The sequence below is a fragment of the Phyllostomus discolor genome, chromosome 13 (genome assembly GCF_004126475.2).
Source record: "Phyllostomus discolor isolate MPI-MPIP mPhyDis1 chromosome 13, mPhyDis1.pri.v3, whole genome shotgun sequence".
In the NCBI taxonomy this organism is placed as follows: Eukaryota; Metazoa; Chordata; class Mammalia; order Chiroptera; family Phyllostomidae; genus Phyllostomus; species Phyllostomus discolor.
Genome location: NC_040915.2, coordinates 39,270,125 through 39,289,806, shown reverse-complemented (window position 1 = coordinate 39,289,806; position 19,682 = coordinate 39,270,125). Strand labels below are relative to the sequence as shown.

The following is a 19,682-nucleotide window of genomic DNA, read 5'->3' as shown; positions in this document are numbered from 1 at the left end:
GTGCTGAAAGGGAGGTGCGTCCCAACGCATCGGTCAGCCCCTCTGAGTAAAAGTCAAATGCAGAGACGGAAGCAGGGCCCTGGAAACAGGACGGAGCAGCGAGGGTCATTATGCAGCTACGCCCCCGGGCGAGCGGCCGTTTCCTGCGAGAGAGAGCGGAGGTCAAGGGTGAGGTCCCGTTAAAATGCGTGGCAGCAGGGAAAGCTCTTGGGGACTGAAAGGCCCTCTGAAAGGACTGCTCGCTCTGTTGGCGATGCTGACGTGCAACCTGGTGCCTCTTTGCAGGGGGACAATGGCGCAGTGTGTGCTCCCTGCCCTGCCCTGCCCTGCCCTCCCTGCCTGGGCGGCGGCAGCTGCCGGGGCCCCGGTTTTGGGGGAATGCACAGTGCCATGCGCCTCTGAGCCCTCCCCGGCTCCCAGGCCCCGGCAGACGGGGCCCCTGAACCTCCCCGAGAGGGCGCGGCACAGCCAGGCCCTTCTGCCACCCGCACAACGCCCCGTTCAGAACTGGCTCTTGTGGGGCCCCTTTAAACGCGTCGTGTCCACAAAGGCGCTCTGTGCTGGGGAATGTGCGTGTGCAGGGAGGACACTGCCCACTGCGGAGTCGCCCGAAGAGGCCGAGGCATCTGTTTCCCGTCTTTCTGGAGGGGTGCCCGGGCGCTGCAAGGTCACGGCCGAGGAGGAACCCGCTGTGCATTCACTGTGTGACGCGGGCGCCCCCAGCCCGGGCTGCCGCCTCCCGGGCCTCTCTGCAGGTCTGCCAGCTCCCCCGCGGGGTCCTCGCGGCGATGTGCTGTGGGGCGGGGTGCGCCGAGGTGCAGGTGTGGGGGAGAGCGGCTCCGCGCCCCGCCGGCCCTGCGGTCTGGCCGGGGAGCAGTCCTGGATGCCGGCTGGACACGCAGCCGCCTGAGAGGCCGGGACGGTGGCCCTTCTCCCCGAGGAGCTGATCTTCCTCCTCTCGAAATCACCGGGATCACTTATCCAGAAAAAATCGATTATTCAGATCGTTAAGCCCCAGTTAGTCTGGATAATTGACATCCTGTCACAACCCCTGAACGTGACACCTGCTGTGGGCATGGTGGCCTTCTTCTCCAGGCCCACAGCTGCCCGTCCTCAAGTTCACGTGCGCAGCGCGGCTCTCCCGGCTTCCCGCTCTCGTCACAGGCTGGCTCCACGTGGCCCTCCCCTCCCTGCCCTCCGTCGACCCTGGTGGCTCCCCAAGCCCTTCACCCCTCTGCACCGGCACCGACCTCTCGGCCCCGAGCCCGCTGGGGCAAGGCCTCCCGGGGCTTAGTGGTGCCCGTCGGCCCCGGTCGCCTCCGTGGGCAGCAGAAACGAGAACACGGTTCAGAGCAAGACAGACCCGCCCCCTCCCCTTTTCCCTGTGGTCTCCCTTCTGTTGCTCCCTCGTCCTCACTTCTCTAACCCTGGACACCCTGGCGTAGCCGCCAGCGTCCCCGAGGCCTGGAGGGTGGCCGGCCGACCCCGGGCAGCGCCTCCGGTGAGTGGCTGTGCTGGGGCAGTGCTCTCTCCCGTGGTGCCGCCCTCCCTCCCCTGCGATGCCCGATCCTCCGGAAGCTTCCTGCGTTATCAGAAAGTAGGAGTGTCTGCCCGGGTGTGGGGAGAGGGGAGGGGCGGTTTTCGGGGCCCAGGTGGGGGCAGCTCCACGTTTCTCGTTTCACGGGAGCCCACAAACGTGCAGCTTTCCCTCAGGTCTGGGTGGAGTGCGTTTGTGACAGTCCCCTGGGCCTCTCTCAGGACGGGTCACTGCTGCCATGCGCTCACCCCCTTGCGGCTGCCCTTGCTGGCTCTCTGCCCCGCCCCTCCTCTCAGGCTCTCGTCTCGTTGGCTCCAGCTCAGATCTTCTAAGTGTGCAAAACACCCCGCTCCCTCAGAGATCCAGGGGGGGCGGGGGGGTCGGGGACGGAGGGACGCGTGGACACGTGCACACGGAGCGGCACAGTGCCGGCGCTCGGCGAGGCCGTGGGGAGGTGGGTGGCAGGCGGTGAGCGGCTCGGAGGGCTCTCCGGCCACGCGAGCCCAGAAGCGGGATGTTCGCGGCCACCGCGCGGCTGTTGGTACGGAGCACACTCCAGGGGCTGAGACAGGCAGGTTCCCAGGCTTCTCCTGCATGAGCACCGCCATCACGCCCTGCGGCTCCCGCAGAACTTGCGTCTGCATGGGGACGGCGTTGGGGGTCCGTGACGGCCGCAGTGACGTGGCTAAGAAGCAGCTCTGAGACGCGGATCCAGAGGGGCCCTCTCCGCTCCCGGCTGACTAAGACACGACTGGGATGACGAGAAAACATCCGTGCGATGTAGTGGTTCACTTACGTGCTGTTCGAGAATTTACAGGAGACTTTTGCAGCCGTTTAAACTTCTGAAGAGAAATCGTTTCCGTCGTCTCCGGATGGGAGCGTTTCTGTGTGTCTCAGCGGCCAGTGAGAGTGCCTTCACACCGCTGGCCGTGTGGCCGTGGCCGGCACGGGGGACACAGGTGCCAGACCCGGGGCCGAGTGTGGAGGCGCGTTCCCCCGGCTGGCAGCTGGGCCCCGCGCCTGCCAGCTCCGCGGTGGCCCCGAGGAGCCCCGGGCCGAGCATATTGTTCAATAACAGACCTGACAGGTGAACAGTCAGGTAGTAGTGGGGGTGGCGGGGTGGGGGGCAGGCATTTCTCCCCAATTCTCGTCGTCACCTCTTCGGTAGAGCCAGGCAGCCGTGCAGACAGGGAGGGCCAGAAGGAGCAGGGCAGCCATGGGCTGGGTGCACAGTGGGGTGGGCGGGGGAGCAAGCGTTCTGCCGGGCACCCTCCGCGGCCAGGGTCGGGGGACGGCCGGGGATGGGGTGCCCTCGGGCCTTCGAGCTGACCCAACTTCAGCCCCTGTCCTCTCTCCCACATGCACCGCCCTCGTGGCACGCTCCGTCCAAACCCTCGCACAGCCAGGCACGTGGGGGCCACTTTTCGTTTGTAGGCATGTAGATACTTTACCTTTTGTTTATCTTGCAGCCTGCTGTTAGCCCTGTGTTCCGCACCCCTCTGGGAAGCGGGGGGAGGGAGGGAACGGCGAGTCCGCCCCGTTCGGGGCTCCCTCCGGTGGACGGGGCTTCTCCGTGCCCCGCCGCGCCGTCCCAGGGACTCGGCCGGCCGACCGCTCGTGCGTGTCCCAGGCAGCCCGGCCCCTCCCTGCGGTTTCTGGGCGAGGTCTAACGTGGCCTCCAATACCCAGAGACTGGCTGCGGTGATTTCCATCTCCCTGAATCACACATACTGTGTGTGTGCGCGCGTGAGTGTGCACGCACATTGTGTTTCTAGGAAAAATAGTGAGTAGTGATTTCTTTACTGAGCGGTTGTTAGAGAAATGTATTGATATTTCCCCACATTCCATATGCTCCATGTTACCCTCCACCTGATGGAAGGGGTCAGTTACTAGCAATAGGTGGACAGACGGACAGATGGACAGGCAGATGTCAGATCTCACAGCAGCTCCCCAGGGGGCGCCCTGGCTGCAGGGACCCCCCAGCCCCGCATCCTGGCAGCGTCTCACGGTTCTGCCGGCTCATCCAGGCCAGGGCTCGCCACCCAGCATGAACCCCCACCAGCACGCACTGCCAGCACCGTCACCCAGCGACTCCCCACTGTTATCCCTCACGACGGCCCCGACGCTCCACAAAACACGAAGACTCCACAGCACAGACCTCACGACGTGTTCAAACCCTTCCGGGCTGCTCGGTCCCCCGATAACACGGGTCTCAGATTCCTGCCCACGGCCTCGCGGGCCACTGTCCGCGTATGCAAGCCCCTGCTCCTCTGGCATTCAGCCAGTAGGGACTGACCTGGTTTCTTGCTGGGGTTCCACGTGGCGGAGGGAGGCTCTGGGCTGCAGGGAGTGTCCAGTGTGCGGCTTCTGTCCCGGGGCAGACAGGAAGTGTCCTGTAGCCAGGATATGCAGGACACAAAAAGGCACATGACAGACCTGCCACGGCCATGGTGTGGGCGCGGGGGTGCCCAGAGGGTGGGACCCCCTGGCTCGGGGCATCAGGGGGAGTGTTTGCCCCGGCCCTGAAGGCTGGGGGCAGACGGCAGCAAGGAAGGGGGGCCAGGGAACACAGGTCTGCGTGTGAGCAGAGCCGGACTCCATCAGGCTGAGAGGAAGGAGCGTCCGCACGACCCTCAGTCAGACTGGAGGCCCCCCTTGCCCTGTGCGTCCAGGGCTCTGAGGCGGGAGAACTGAGACGTCCTGGGCATCCTGACCTCTGAAGGCCCCGCCTCAGAGGTGCTTTCCCGCTGGTGCGCACGTGCACGCGCAGGGGCATGTGCACTCACACTCTCTCCCGCCCTCGGGGCTGGCGCCCACCGTGGGGGCGAGAACACGCGGGGCGAGAACACACGGGGCGAGAACACGTGGGGCGAGAACACGTGGGGCAAGGACACACGGGGGAGAACACGTGGGGCGAGGACACACGGGGGAGAACACGTGGGGGGAGAACACATGGGGCGAGGACACACGGGGGAGAACACGTGGGGGGAGAACACGTGGGGCGAGAACACGTGGGGCGAGGACACACGGGGGGAGAACACGTGGGGCGAGAACACACGGGGCGAGGACACACGGGGGGAGAACACGTGGGGCGAGGACACACGGGGCGAGGACACACGGGGGGAGAACACGTGGGGCGAGGACACATGGCGGGAGAACACGTGGGGCGAGAACACACGGGGCAGGGACACATGGGGGGAGAACACGTGGGGCGAGGACACACGGGGGGAGAACACGTGGGGCGAGAACACGTGGGGCGAGGACACACGGGGGAGAACACGCGGGGCGAGAACACGTGGAGTGAGAACACTCAGGGTGAGAACACGTGGGGCGAGAACACGTGGAGCAAGAACACGTGGGGCGAGAACACGTGGGGTGAGAACACGTGGAGTGAGAACACGCGGGGCGAGAACACCCAGGGCTCATAGACGCTGGCCAGACGCTCCGTGGAGCAGACGCGGCTTCCGCTGTGGCCCCAGTTTTGTGTTCCGAGGCCCAGCAGTCACTGCCGCGGGCTGGTGCAGAGAACCCCTGGGGCCCGGGGCCCCGCCTCTGGGCGGGGCTGACTGATGCAGCAGCCCTCCCTCCGGCCGGGTCTCCCAGCAGGCCACCCAGGCTCAGCGGGAGACGGGGCCCGGGGGCAGGGGTCCACGGGTCTTCCACTGCGCCCCAAGGTGCCTCGGGCCACTCGGGGACCATCCCCGTGTCACTCACAAGCCTTTCTGCAGGAAATGACGTTGGAGGCGGGTCTCCTGGCGGCCTTCCTCGGTGCCGGCCCACCGCGTCCTCCAACAGTCTCCCGCACGCGCGCACACCGGCCCGCTGACGGCGCTGCCGTTCTCTCCTCCCCGACGGGGTCCGCTGGCGCTGAGGGACTCCCCCACCCGCCAGTGTTACAACATTCGATGCGATCATCGTTAGCCCATTAGCTCGTAACTGGTACTGTCGTTGCTGTTCTAATGACTATTAACCAAATGTGAATAATTCACGCCATCACTGACATAATTATCGTTGCTAACCATACTCGGGAATCTCTGTCGTTTGTCTTCCTCGCCCCCCGCCCCCCGTCTGCCTCTACTCCCTCCCGCCTCCTCCCCGCCTCGGCGGACAGACCCCGCCACCTGGGGGTCCTCGCAGACCCCGGGAGCCGGCCGGTGTCCCGGGACGTAACAGGTGGTGTCAGCAGCCAATGAACCGCCCGTTCGCCTGCAGAGGCGAGACCTGGGTGGGCTCACCAGTGTGCCGGCTCACGTGGGTGCACCTGGGTGGCCCTTGTGTCCGCCGGGTTCTGCCGTCGCTGACTCCATGGGCCCCCTAGCGCTGCAGGCCAGGACTCAGCGGTGGGTGGCGTGCCCCGCCCACCCCTTCCCTCCAGGGACAGCAGACGGCGGCGGAGGGACGGAGAGGAGGGGCCCCCTCTTCCCGGTAGACTGAACGAGTCAGCACCACGCACATGCAGCCCGGTGCTCCAGCGCGGGCGAGACACCGCCGTGCGTGTCTGCTCCATCTGCTCAGCCTCCGGGAGTCCCTGCCGTCCGAGCGCCTCAAGGTGCGGGTCTGTGGGCTCGCCGTGGGTGGGCTGGGCCCTCCAGCGCAGGAGACAGCTGCCAGCTCGCAGGAACTCACGGTCTAGGTGGGGCCTCCACAGTGTGTCCACGAGGGCCTGTGACCTGTCGGAGGTCACACGAGCCGTGGGCACACACACACCTCACACCTCAGACCCGGGCCTCGGGGAGGTGGCCGCCCTCGGGGAGAGGTGCGGAGGGCAGCGCCTTAGACGCAGTCGGTGCTGCCGGCTCTACAGCAGCCGCAGGGGGTCCGAGGTCCTGGGCATCTGGCTACCTGGGCGGTGCCAGGTCTGGGGGAGGAGATGCCCCTCGAGGAATCTTCCAGGAGGAAAAGGACGCAGTTACGAGAACCGGGTGGGAGGGCAGTGCAGGTGAGGGGCCCATGCAGAGGACTGGAGTGGACACTGTAGTGGCCAGCGGTCCAAGTATTCAGGGTGGGGTGTGGGCCTCGGGGTCAGTGGGGGAGAGCGTGCCACACACACACAGACTCCGGGGCCTTACCTTGCAGCTCTGGGAAGCCATTAAGGACGCACACCTCGGAGTGTTTGAGGCAGACCCTTCTGGCCGCAGCGTGCGGACCGGTTTGGAGGAGGGCCCTGCTGTGTGTCAGACAGGGGCCAGAAGGACATGAACTAAGTGACAAGCTGGTGTTGGGGGTCCAGAGAAGGCGGGGAGGGTAGAGTCAACACGTGTTAGTGGACGGGGCTTGTCGATGTCCCTCTCCTGGTCTCAGTGCCCAGATGGGGGATGGCGACGGTCAGGGTCACGGGAGGAGCAGGCAGAGGGGCGTGAGCGCAGGAACAGAGACAAGACTGTGGAATCTGCTCTGACACAGGGGGTTCTGGGTGCCAAGGCGGAAGTTCCCGGAAGGCCAGCGGCGCTCAGGCTGCCAGGCGGGGGCGGCCCCGTGTGCCACGGTGGTGGTGGGAGAACTCGCCCCGGGGGAACGGGCAAACGTTGCAGGCCGGCGGCTCGCTCAGTGTTTATCAGAAAAGCACCGGGTGTCACTCGGACTGGCACTGCAGCCTCCCCCGGGGGGGGGGGGGCGTGGCGGCTGACTGGCAGCGTCGGAGGGTTCGGGACCAATTTGATCCCGTTAAGACTCTGTGGGCGTTACCTCCTGCTGTCCCCGCACTTGACATTGCAGAGAAGGAACGGGAAGATTTTCGGTTTTCATTTCCGTGTTCTGTGGGTTGACACCGAGTGTCATCTGTCTGGGCTCTCATGAGTTTTGTGTGTTTGACCGTGACGCCCAGACACGTCCCCGGGATACGACACCATGGCCGCCGTCTCCCAGGACGCAGGGAGCCTGTTCTGTTTTGTTCTGGGTTTTTGTGTTTTTTTGGAAGATGCAAATTTTCTTTGTTCATGTCAGAATAGTGTTTCCACGTTGTTGATTTGATTAATGTTTTTCATCCACTGACTCTGTTTTCATCTTCTGGAATTCTTGCTGTGCTCACATCGGCTCTCTTGGGTCGGTCTTGCATTTTGCCTATTTTCTCATCATAGCCCATTTAGTCTGTTTTCTCTAAATTTTAGGGAAAACTCTCCACTCCGGCCAAACTCACTGGTCTGGTTCTGGGCACCACCCAGCCTGTCGTCCTCCAGGGCTGCTCCTGCATTTGTAACTTTTGGCAACAGTCTCCTCATCTAAAAGCAATCTTTCCTGGTTTCGGATTATTGCATCTTCGTAGTTACAGTACGTGATTACTGCTTTCAATGAGGTTTTGATTTGTTTCGGAAATCTCCTGAGGTGTTCTATTTCAGAAGGGGGTGTTCTTTTCTATTCTGTAAATGGATCCCTCTTCAGGGGCTTGCTGGGTGGGGCTTTATCATGAGGACGACTGTGCTGACACTCTGCCACGCCCACGAGCCTGCAGACCGACCTCAGGCGACCGTGTCCGCCTCACTTGCACACTGAGCTCGCGTGTCCGCCCCCTCGCTTCTCGATTCTCATTCCTCATTACGGCCGCCACCATTTGCACCCGGCTGGCAGCGTGGGGACAGCCGCCGGAGTCTCTCAGGTGCCCCGCGCCCTGCTGGGTTCAGGTTCTCACAGGGACCCTGACACTTGCCCGTGCCAGCCCCCTCCTCAGTCCCGTCTGTCCCAGAGTCCGCCTGCTGGTCCCGAGCACCTCGTGGAGACCGCTGCCCGCAGAGGGGCAGGGTCGGGACCACCGCAGCCTCTGGCCGTGGGGGCCGGGAGGGCCGGGAAGCGGGAGAAGGGCGGCACGTTGGCTGGACGCGCCTCTGAGAACCAGAGAGCTCGGTGGTCCCGTCCACACAGCGGCCCTGACCAGCGGGAGGGCCCTCTGGGGGGGTCGGAGGAGGCGCCATCGGGCCCCACACAGAATCTCGGCCAGCCGCACACCCTGGACGTGGCCTGGCGCTCACGCCGACAACGGCAGCGCGACAGCCTGTCGTGGTCAGGAGATGCGGCCCCGGTGCACCGCAGTCCCTGGAGAGAACGGTCCCACCCAGGAGCAGAGTGCAGGTGGGAGGGTGTGTGCGGTGCTTGCTCCCCCGAGTCCTCCTAGGCCACCCGACGGGGCGCTTGGCAGGACGCCCAGGGTCCTGGCAGCGGAGGGGGAGCTGGGGGCCCCCAGGTCTGAAGGTGCTTGTCTCTTCCCCCGAAGAAGGGCTCGGGGACAGTGTCCTGGGCCTGGCGGCAGTCCAGGAGGAGAAGGCAGCGTGACTGCCGAGGGGGAGGGGCAGCTGGCCCCCGCAGCCCCTCGCTGTGGGAGGGGGGCCCGTGCTCCCCAAGGCCGGCGCGCCCCCACCTCTCTGCTCGGAGGGGACGGAAACCGTCGTCCAGGAGCCGTGCTTCTGGTGGCCTTAGTGTTTCCACGCGTCGGCTCCCACACCAGTGAGCTGTGCGGCGCCCCTCCCCCCACTCGCACCCACGGGAAGGGGATGACGGATGACACGGCGCGGTGGTCTTGGAGCAGCGCCTGCCCTGCCCGCACACGGAGCCACTGCGGGGGGAGGGGGTCTTCTCTGCCCTGCCAGCCCCGAGCGGAGGGAGTGCCCTTGAACCCCGCGCCGCGGGGCCCAGGAGCGCGTGCCGTCGTTGGAAAGCACGTGGAAAGTGTGTTGGGGGCGGTGCTCCACTTGAGGGTTCTCCTCACCGTGAGGGCCCCACGGCCCCCGGGGAGACCTGCAGGGCTGGGAGCACGAGGTCCACGGGCCAGCCTGTGCTCCGTCCGTCACGCCGTGGTTCGGGGGCCTGGGACGTCCAGGGCTGCAGACCAGACCCAGCACCGGCTGCTGCACCCAGTCACTCACCTGCCCCATCTTCTCCCCCTGCGTCCAGCCTGTTGTCTGGCCCCGGCCCAGGGCCCGTTAGAACCGTGCTGGGCAGTGAAAACACCACCTCCCACTCCGTGCAGGGCGCAGGCCTGCAGGTGCATTTCTGTGCAGGAATCCCGCCCATGGGATGTCTCTCAGGAGTGCAAATTGTGGTCATGCCCGGGGCCCTCACCTGCGTTGACAAGTGACAGCTCCCGGCCCCAGAAGCAGGAGGGACCCTTGGACGTGAGCATGTCCTCCGTCTTGTCGTGACTGGCAACAGCGGCCGCCGGGCTCCGAGGAGGAGAGTTTGGGGGCAAGAGCCGGCCCGGGCCGCGGCAGGAGAGAGGGAGCTGATGAGTTATCTTTCCTCTTGCACCTTCAGAAACAGGTTAATTGTTTCAGCGACTGGCTCTGTCTTGATTAGGAAACGTTAATAGCAATTAATGATATAACTTCAAAAAAGGTGTAGGAAAATTAATAGAACTCTCAGGAAACATAAATTACAGCCATTATCTGCGGATCCAGAGGTACCCGGGCTGCCGAGCAGGCTGACGACAGCGCAAGTGGGTCTTCCTGGTCTGAACTCTCCAGGTAATTGAGCAAGCCTTTAATTTCTTCAGTATGGAATTCCCTGTAGTGAGCTAACAATATTATTTTGTTTAAAATGCCTCGGTTCTACAACTTAATTAAAAACCTTTACAAGTTAATTTGATTAATATATGCACATCTTATCTACACGTGCAAATATTATTTGATTATGATGATGAAAGTTTTTTAATAAAAGGAACGGCTAACAGGCGGCAGGGAGCAGTCCAGGTGACGAACTAGGAAAACGCAAGAAGACCGAGTCTGTGCGGCGCTCACGCTCCGCCCACAGCAATAGAAGCTACACCTCTCCTTTGGCGGCTCTGGTCACACGGCAGAGCCACGGCCCCGACGACAAGAGGCCTGGGCCGCGCCTCACGTGCGCAGTCTCGGGCAGCTGTCGGGTGGAGCGTGGAGCGGGGAGGCCCACCCTCCAAGCTGGAAAGCTGACTCGTGCTCAGGCACCTACCTGTCCGAGGCCCCACACCCGCCGAAGGCGCAGACGCAGGCTGGCGGGACTGGGCTGGGTAGTTTAGGAGGTCGTCTGGCGACAGGTGGGTGGGCCGGAGCCAGGCCAGGGGCTGGGAGGCTGCGGCCCCGGGCAGGGCGGAGAAAAATCCAGCTGACCGCGAGAGGAGAGGTGCCGGCGGGGCGCGGGGAACGCGGTGGGAGTGTGGGCAGGGCTGCACGGAAGGTCCAGGACGGGCGCAGACCGGGGCGCGCTGCGTGCAGCAGGGACCTCGGGGCGGTCTCGGCAGCCCCAGGGGCAGAGTTCATTTCTCACTCCCGCTGCGTGTGCAGTGCCGATCTTGTGGCTGCCGACGCGCCACCATTCTGGGGCGAGGCCACGTCCACGGGCGTCTTCAGGCCACTGCCCACGGGGCGCAGTCTCACTCGGGGGCTTGACGGTGTCCGACAAGTGACACGGGGCTCCCCACTCACGTTCTGTGGGTGAGCCCGTCACGCTGCCACGCCTAGCGAGAGCGGACGGGAAGGGCGCGCACAGCTCCCTGTGCCCCAGGGAGGGGGTGAGCTGGGGAAAACCCCGAGATGAGTTCACCAAATGTCCACGGCCGGTTGGCCCTGTGCCGGTTGGCAGGCCAGCGCCGCCCCGGCTGCAGCCCTGTCCCCCCCTCGGTGCGAGAAGAGCGGGCACGGGGCTGCCCGTGGGGGGGCCGTCCCACCACCGTTGATCGAGCAGATGCTGAGTTGCACCTTCCAGCAGACGGAGGCGGGAGGGCGCCCTCCCCCTGGAAGCTTCCGGAGAAGTTCCCTGGAAGCGCCTGTTGTGAAGACTGGCCACTGTTATTTTCAGACTCCCTGTGAGTTCTCCCCACATCTGCTCTCCTGCCGCCCCTCCGAACCCCGGCGCGTTCAAACCGCCCAGCCCGCCGAGTGGGCGGGGAGAGCTCGCGGGCCCTCTGGTCTGCACTGATTGACGGTGGTCTGCACAGCCCGGGGCTGCCGAGTCCCCGCAGTGGTCCCCTCGGCCGTCCCCTCGGTGAACAGGCCCACCCCGACCAGCTTCCTTCCTAACGTGCAGGAACAGCCCCCACGTGGGACGAGGCCCATGTTTCCCTTCACCTGCCGTCCGGGCGACGTGCACAGGTGTCATCCTCATCCTCCCACCAGCGGCACACCCCTGCCAAGGACACGAGTGACAGTGCCTCTGTGAGTGCGTGTCTCCGGGGGGATCCTAGCTGCGTCTTCGGATTCACTTATATACACAGACTCTGCTTTTTACGCCCTTCCTCCCTCTGTCGTTGTTGTCGGTGTTGATTTTAGACCAAAATACGAATGAGATTATTGTCGACGTGTTTTTAAAGCCCTTCTTCCCAGCAGAGCGAGTTGAGAATCAGTTGGTTTAAACAGACAACCTGGGGTCACGCCAGAAAATGCCTCGTTGTTGCTGAGCACGCTCCTCTCACGCCGCGACACCGCCATCATTCATTTCAGAGGAGCTGGGGCGGGCGGGACAAGAGGCGTTCTCTTCTCTCCAGCTTTCCCGACGTGTTTGCGCCTCTGCTGCGACCCCCGGCTGGCTCCCGTGCAGCGGCGGCTAACGCACAGGGAGAGGCGGGGAAGCAGGACGGTTCAGCCTCTCATTCTCCAGTACCAGGGCCTCCGTGTGCCTGGGCCCCTTCCGAGGTCTCGTCGACGCCTCCCTCCCTGGGGACAGTGACCCATGCGTCCCCAGCAGCAAACGGGGAGGGAGCACAGGTGTGAATGGGCGAATGAGAGACCAAGGAGAAAGCAGAGACTCCCACTCCACCGTCGCCTGTGCAGCCAGCTGGGCCGGGCCCCCAGCTCAGGGCTCTGCACCCAGGCCGAGCCCGGGACCTGCCCTGGCATCAAGTAGAAGGCCCAGCCCCGTGGGCCCACCCAGAGGTACAGGAAAGCTCCGCTCCATCCTCCGGAGAGAAAGGCTCCTTGCTCCCGTGTCAGCAAACAGAGCGCTGCCCCGTCCCCGGGATGGCCGTGGGGCGGACGTGGGCTTCCCGCTGGCTGCTGAGGGAGCTCTCTGGCCCCTGGTGCTCCTCGCGGAGGGTTAGGCGCGGGGGAGACCCCGCTGGCCCTGCTGCCCAGGGGCCGCCCTCCTCTGGGACGGAGCACGCAGGAAACTGACTCCCGAAAACACAGCAGAGGGGGTGTCTCGGCGTGTGCGTGTGAACAAGTGTGTCCAGGTGGGAGTCCGTATGAAAATGCCACGTGGTGGGCCCTGTATTTCTTCAGTTCTGGGTGGAACCGCCTTTCAGCATTTCAGTTTCGTGAAGCACTAACTACGTAAAGAGAGGCCCGTTCGGTTTTGGATTTCTCATCTGAGAAGCTCTGTCTGGACAGAGATCACTGGTCAGCCTAGGCCGTGTCCCCAAAAGGTGGCTTTCTGGCCACTAAAAAAGCCCTGATGTGGTTTTGGTCCCGTGCTTACAGCTTCCTCAGTGCATCGGTGTTCCTCCTACGCATCTGCCAACCTCCGACGGTCCTGAACTTGGAGAGGGGCTTTGCCAAGGAGCCCCCCCAGCTCGGGGTGGAGGGCAAGGCCCCCGAGGCCCCTGCCAGGGTCCCTGCCGCTTCCACTGTCTTTGCCAGTGGCCTCGGGGGAGCGCCACCCGCCCTGGAGGGCTGAGGCTCCACGCCCAGATGGGCACGTTCGCCAGAGGCATCCGAGGGCACTTCTGTCGGCGCTGCAAGTGAAGTGGCCGCGCCTCCTCGCGCTCTCAGTGCTTTCAGGGCGCCGTGGGGACACCGGCCTGGCCCAGTGGCGCGTCGCTGTCACCCTCCCACCCTCCCGAACGGCGCCTGGACGGACCCCGTTCCACTGCTGCCGTGGGGCTTCCTGTACTCGAGGGCAGATCGCGTGTTTCTGCATTCAAACAGGAAGCGGGTGGTCCGCCGCTGTTGCCACACTCAGGGTCTGGGTCATCCCGCCGACCAACCACGCGGGCTTCCAGCCCATGTCCTTCCCACGGCACACACGGTGGCCCGCCCGCCCGCGCCGCAGCCTCGTTCCTCTGCCTGGGGAAAGCCCAGGAACACACGTCCTTGGGGAACGCGTCCCGTTCGTTTCCAAAGCTGCGCGCTCTCGAGCATGGGGTGGATGAGGAGAACGAGATGGTTGCCTTGTATGTCCAACTGTCATATTATTTTATTTACCGTCCCCCGTCGGAAGGAAAGTCCGGAAGCGTGTTGAGATTTAAAAAATGGAGACACGTGCAAAGATAAAACTGTGACCGTGAGACCGGCCACGTGGTGTCCTCCCGGTTCCTGCCTCCTGCTCCCGGGCAGCCAGGAGGCAGCGGCTCATTTGCTGGCTCCGCGGCCTCCACGGCCCCGACCCCGCGCTCGCCCAGCGCCCGCACTTGCCCAGCGCCCGGCTGCGGCTCAGAATGGCTGGGGTCTCAGTGGAAAGTGGTGAACTCGATGAAACGGTTCGCATTCCCAGTAATTTAAATTTATTTTTATTTCCAGACTCTCCCGTCTCCACCCTTAAATTGAAATTCCTGTTCTAGAAATGTCTGATCGGTCTTCATTTTCCCTAAATAAACAGCCGTGGAGTGTACTGTGGGCAGCTTAATTTTGATATTACATGTGCTTTAGAGAAAAGTGGGAAAAGTGTGTCGTTTTTTCTCCCCTGTCACTAGAAGTGAGCTGCAGTACTCACCGCCGGACGCTCTCAGAGCAGAGGTGGGGGCCAGGGGCTTTCGGGGGTGGGGGGGCCTCAGCGGGCCACCGCGGCGTGGACGCTCAGTTCACGGGGCAGTCTGCACGCGGCCCCACGAGACGGCCGCCCGCTCTCTCCCAACTCGTGCGCCCAGCAGAGCGCCTGCGCAGGGCGTGTTTGTAGAGCTGAACAGAGTTGGGAACGGTGGGTAGACCAGGTGGCTCAGCGGGCGAAGTGCTCGGTCAGTCGCTGCGGAGAATGTGAGCAGCAGCACGGTCCCGACCCCAGGACATGCGTGTGAGGCTGCGGGCTATGGAGCCCCTCACCCTGGGCTCCGAGCCCCTGATAGAGGCCGGGGCACTGGCCCCTGGAGGCCTCCTCCTAGCAGCGGGTGGCGGTGGGTCGTGAGATCCCGGGGTCCCATCAGAGTGGCCCGGCCGGATCTCTGGGTGACCGTTCCCCGTCATCACACCTCCCGCACCCAGGAGAGCCCCATGCACCTGTGCTTTGTCTGCTGCAGGCGACGTCGGCGCGCCCGGAGCCGTGGCCCCCGTCATCGTGGTCCCCCCGGGCAACAGGAGCGTGGTGGCCGGGTCCAGCGAGGTCACCTTGGAGTGCATAGCAAACGCCAGGTACGGATCCACAGGGACAGCGAGGGGCTCCTGGGCAGGGCTGCAAGCCCCCCGCAGAGGCGGCTTTGGGTCCAGCTGTGCGGTGAGCACAGCCTGTGTGGGAGTGGGGCCGCGACCCCCAGGCCTCCGTGCCAGGACGTGGGTTCCCAGAACGTGCACCTCACTGTAGCGGCCCTCGTGCCGGGGCGTCCTCTGAGAGTCTGGTGGGGAGGGGCAGAGCCGAGTTCCCGCGATCACACCTCCCCGCTGGCCGCGCCCCTACTCACATGTGTTTTACTCGTATACCATGGTTTCCGAGCCAACAGAGTCCTTAGCACTCACGGGCCGTTGCTGCTGCAACCAGCGGTCCCTGCTCAGGAGCCCCGGAGCAGGCCCAGTCGGAGGCGGAGACCCGAGGGGGCGAAGGTGTGTCGGGGCTGGTCTCAGGGGCCCACCGCTCACCCACACGGTGGAACCGGCTCTGCCGAGCTTGTGCCGGGGGCCTGAGCCGTCACCACCGCCCCCAGGCCGCCTCGCAGCCCTTGTCACCGACGCCCTCGCCCCTTCCGCAGGCCGCTGGAGGACCTGCGCGTGAGCTGGGAGAGGAACGGCGTGACCGTCACCAGCGGGCTCCGCAGCTTCGGGAGGCGCCTCACCGTCAGCAGCCCCACGTCCCGGGACTCCGGGGAGTACGTCTGCCAGGCGGCGCTGGCCGGCAGCGCGTCCGCGCCCGCGAGAGCGCGAGCCTTTCTCTCCATCACAGGTAACGCTCAGCCCGCGACGGCGGCCCCGCCCAGGCCGCGGCCGCACGACCCTTCCCTGCACGCGGCACGGTCCCGCCCCCTTCTCACCGGCCTCGGGCCTCGCCCGGCACCTGGCCGTGTGGTCGGCTTGGTTTCCCCACGCCCCCAGTTCTCCTTTCCAGCCACGCAGTTGACCCCCGAGTCCTCGCTCTGAAGGCTTCCTGGGACCAGGCCCGGGACCTGGGACGGGGAGGACCACCCCCGGCTGCCCTCGGCGCCACCAGCCCTCCTGTCGCTCTTGTGCGGCCGGCCGTTACCATCAGCGTTCAGAGACTCTAGTACCATTATTGTTGACGCAGAAGAGACTGAGAAAGTGTTCAGTGTTGCCTTTTGTTAAATTAAAACATGAGAACAGAGCCGCTTCCCGGGCCACGAGCCAGGAGAACGGGGAGGGGAAGTTGGGGGCACGAGTCGCCCTCGGTGCTGGGAGACCTGGGGGTGAGGATGGGGGCCCGTCCCGGGGCGGAGGGGGCCTCAGTTTACCCTCAAACATGACCCGATCGCGTGACACTGAAGCGGGGCCCTCACCCCTCCCCTCGACCCCGTCCTGTGACGCTTCTGCCCCTCGGTGGCTGTGCTCACTGCCGCGGTGGCCTGTCCTGCACAGAGCAGTGGCCTCTGTGGAGACGGGCACCTTCAGGGCCGACACTGGCAGGGGAATCCCGACCCCCCCCTTCGGAAGCGGGGAGGGGAGGCCGGGAAAGACCGAACATTCGGAAAGCCCTTCGGGGAGCAGGGGCTCCCAGGTGGTCTGTACGGCGGTGTGCCTGCCGCTTCCAGACGAAGGCAGATCCAAAGCTTGTGTTTTCGTACAAAATTGGCAAGAGTGTCGAGAAATACCACCCAAAAGGCAGCCGGCCTTGAAGATGCCACTGCCCTTGAACCGCGAGGAAGCGGCTCCGTGGCCTGAACACAACCACCCAACATGCGCATGGCAGGCCCCGAGGCCCTCGGAACGAAGGAGAGCGAGGAGCGTCAGAGCACCCAAGAGATAGAGCGCCCGAGAGAGAAGGCTCTGGGTGGCGAGCCTCTGTGACTCCACGCGGGGCCGGGGCGCGCCCACCTGCCGCCCTTCCCGCCCCTGTCCGGCTGCACATGGGAACGGGACAGCCTGCCTGAGAGGGCTGGTCGTCGGGCTGCCATGTGGCTGGGTGAGCGCAGCCCATTAGCACAGACTGAACCCGGATTAAAGCCGGCGGGGTGTGACTCTCCAGCAGCAGGACCACGTCGCGCTGAAACATCCTACAGTCATTCAAACGAGGAGAAATTTATCTCCCAGTAAACTAGAACGTTTGCCTCCATCACCATTCCTTTTAAAAACACTTCAGTGTCTGGCATGAACTTGGTCTTGCATTTGCACCTGAGCTCCGAGCACACTGCTTGTCCTCCCTGGAGGTGCCGCGGCCCTGTCTGCCGGTTAAAGGCGCGGGAGCACGCTTGACTTCCTCGTGATGCCGGCTCTGATCCCTCTCATTCCTGGGAATTTGCTGTGACAGGGGGGATCTTGTGCTGGAGTCATCCTGGCAAAGCCCTGCAAGGCCTCCGTCAATTGAGAGGGACTTGGGAGTATGTCACCCCAAGCCCAGCAATTCGGGGGGTGGGGGGTCCTCAGGAAACCTCAGCGGCTCCCCGGCTGTCTCCATGGGGTGCTGGGGAAAGCTGGCTTATGAACACGAGATGGAAGAAAACGCAGACAAATTGGCTTCCGATCCCTCCTGCTTCCCACTGATGAGACCAGACAGACGCACGTGCTGTTTACTCGGCCCGGCTCCCCCTGCTGCGCTGCCGGCTCTCTGCGGCGGGAACGGGGCCCGGGGTCCGACTACGGGCCCTCCATGCGGGTGGCACCAGCCACTGGGTTGGCCAGCACACCCCCGCCTGCCTTCCATTTCCCGCTGCCGCCCCCTGGGAGAAGCCAGGGGTCCCCTGCGGGCAGCCGTGGTGCCCGTGTGTGGCAGGCGGGAAGTGCTGGGGGCTAACCCTCCCAGGAACAGCCGTCACCGGCATTGGGTGATTTCTTCCGGCCGGCCCCTACACTCAGACGGGGCCACAGACTCCGCCTCCGTCCAGGGGACCTGCAGCCGCCGCCCCAGCCAGACCGGGCGCTCCCGCAGACCGTTTGTCCCTGCTCGGCCGGCCCCCGTGGCTGCAGAGCTGATGCCCGGCTCTGCCTCCGCTGAGGACCCTCGGCCTGTTCTCCTTCATCACTCCTTCGAAACGCCAGACTTTGGTTCCCCCTTTTCTTCTCCGGCCCCACCTGTGTCGAGCGTACAGTCGGCACAGGAGGCTCGCCAGGCCGCGGTGTCCTGTGAGGACGAACGTAACCCCTCTGACAGACAACGCCCGGGAGCCAGCGACCCCCCGGCCAGCGGACGCAGGAGCCTGTTGTCATGGCAACCAGACCACTGCCACCCCGACACGCCGCCAGCCTGGCCACCCCCCTGCTGAACTTCTGCGGGACACCCTGAGAAAAGATACTGCAGTTTATTCTCCGAGGAAATCCATTGTTTAGTGCAACCACTATTTTTTTTTGGTTGCATACACGAGCGGAGTGTCCAGAGAGATGCAAGTGGTTAGGGCCTCGCTGCTGAAGATGGGTGAGAGGTCCCGCCTCCTTTTGCCCTTGGCTGCCGCGTGGTGTCCCCCCGAAGTGTTGGATCTGTGTTTCAGGGAAGAACCGCTGAGACGTTTAAGAGTATGTTAATAGGCCGCACCGCCCCTGGGGGGAGGGGCAGCACCTGAGCGGTGACGACGTGTCAGCACGCCGAGGGAGCTGGTGTTGGGTTCACACACCGGAGCGCACGGGCCTGTACAGGAGTGTGCGGTGAATGTCCCTCCTGGGACGGTCCTCTCTCGCCTGGAGTAGGCCTCCCAGGGTGTAAGCCCAGGACCTGGCCCCCCGAGCCCCAAGGGTGGGAGTGGCCTCTGGCCCCTGCTCATCGCCGAGTTCTGAGTTTGCACAGGTGTCGGTAGCAGGTGAAGTTTCCGAAACCCGTGTTTAGGAGGAGTCCGGCCTCTCACACCTCCCTTGCTCAGCGGCTCTCTGGTCTTTTCTCGTTTGAAGAGCCGCCGTACTTCACCGCAGAGCCCGAGAGCCGGATTTCGGCGGCCGTGGAGGCGTCCGTGGACCTCGCGTGCGGCGCCATGGGTGAGTGCGGGGGGCTGCGGGCAGCGGGGGGGGGTCACCACTGCTGGAGGGGCTCCTTGGGTGCGAGGGCTAGAAACGGGGGCCGGCGGGGGTGCACAGCAGCACTCAGTCGGTCTGCGGGCGACCTCGGGAAGGTGTGTGCCCTGCTCCTCCCCCCGGAGCGGGGACAGCAGCGAGCTCCTGGGAGAAGCCCGGTGGGGGCGGGGTGGGGGGGTCCTCTGCGTCGTCCCGTCCTTGTCCTCCCGACGCTCAGACCGCCGGAGCGCGGCCCCCAGACTTAGGGTGGGAGGTTCATGCGCCCCCCGAGGTGACAGGACCCGCAGGCACACCTGCTCTGTAGGCAGAGGTGGTTTCCGGTTCTTCGAGCCCGCACCCCAAAAGCGACAGGTTCGATCCCCGATCAGGGCGAGCACAGGAGGCCACCAATCAGTGTTTCTCTCTCACTCCCTCTCTTCCCCCGCCCCCACACCCCCTCTCCAAAATCAATATAACGTGTCCTCAGGTGAGGATTTTTTTTTAAAGTTGAATTCTTTGGACAGGCGATCTGCCTGCCTTCTGCCATCTTAGCTCTGGGCCGACGCCGCCCCCACTCCTCACCCAGCAGCACCCCCGGCAGGGACAGGCTCCCTAAACCAGCCGCAGGAGGAAAGGAAAGCCAGAAAGCCGGAGTGGCGCTCTGGAGACTTGGGGGGGAGGGGGGGGGCTTTGTTATGTTAGTACCCGTCAGCCTCGAGAGTGGGTATTTCCTTCCGCTCCCTCGGAGGCGAGGGCTCCTGGCAATTTTGCAAACCTTCCAACCAGCTCCGGGAGACGGGTTGGCATCTCCCCAGACACGTCCGAAAACGACACCCCGGGAAGCGGGGTCCCTGATGCGCTCAGAGCCCCGAGCCAGGAGACCAGCGAGGGTGCGCAGTGAGGTGCTTCCCCCAAAATCCCCTCGCCCGGCCTCTGGCGCGGAGGCGCTGTCGTTAGACTCC

General features: G+C 64.4%; 1 protein-coding gene across 2 annotated transcripts in view; it reads left to right on the top strand.

Annotated features, from left to right (window-relative positions):
- LOC114509135 (protein sidekick-1) overlaps positions 1-19,682 on the top strand; it is a 302,435-nt gene that overhangs the window by 164,738 nt on the left and 118,015 nt on the right. For both annotated transcript variants that reach the window (XM_036014721.1, XM_028527266.2), the window contains 3 exons: positions 14,664-14,775; positions 15,327-15,517; positions 18,622-18,705. In XM_036014721.1, the coding sequence (XP_035870614.1) occupies positions 14,664-14,775; positions 15,327-15,517; positions 18,622-18,705 (387 nt within the window). The remainder of the gene's footprint in view (positions 1-14,663; positions 14,776-15,326; positions 15,518-18,621; positions 18,706-19,682) is intronic.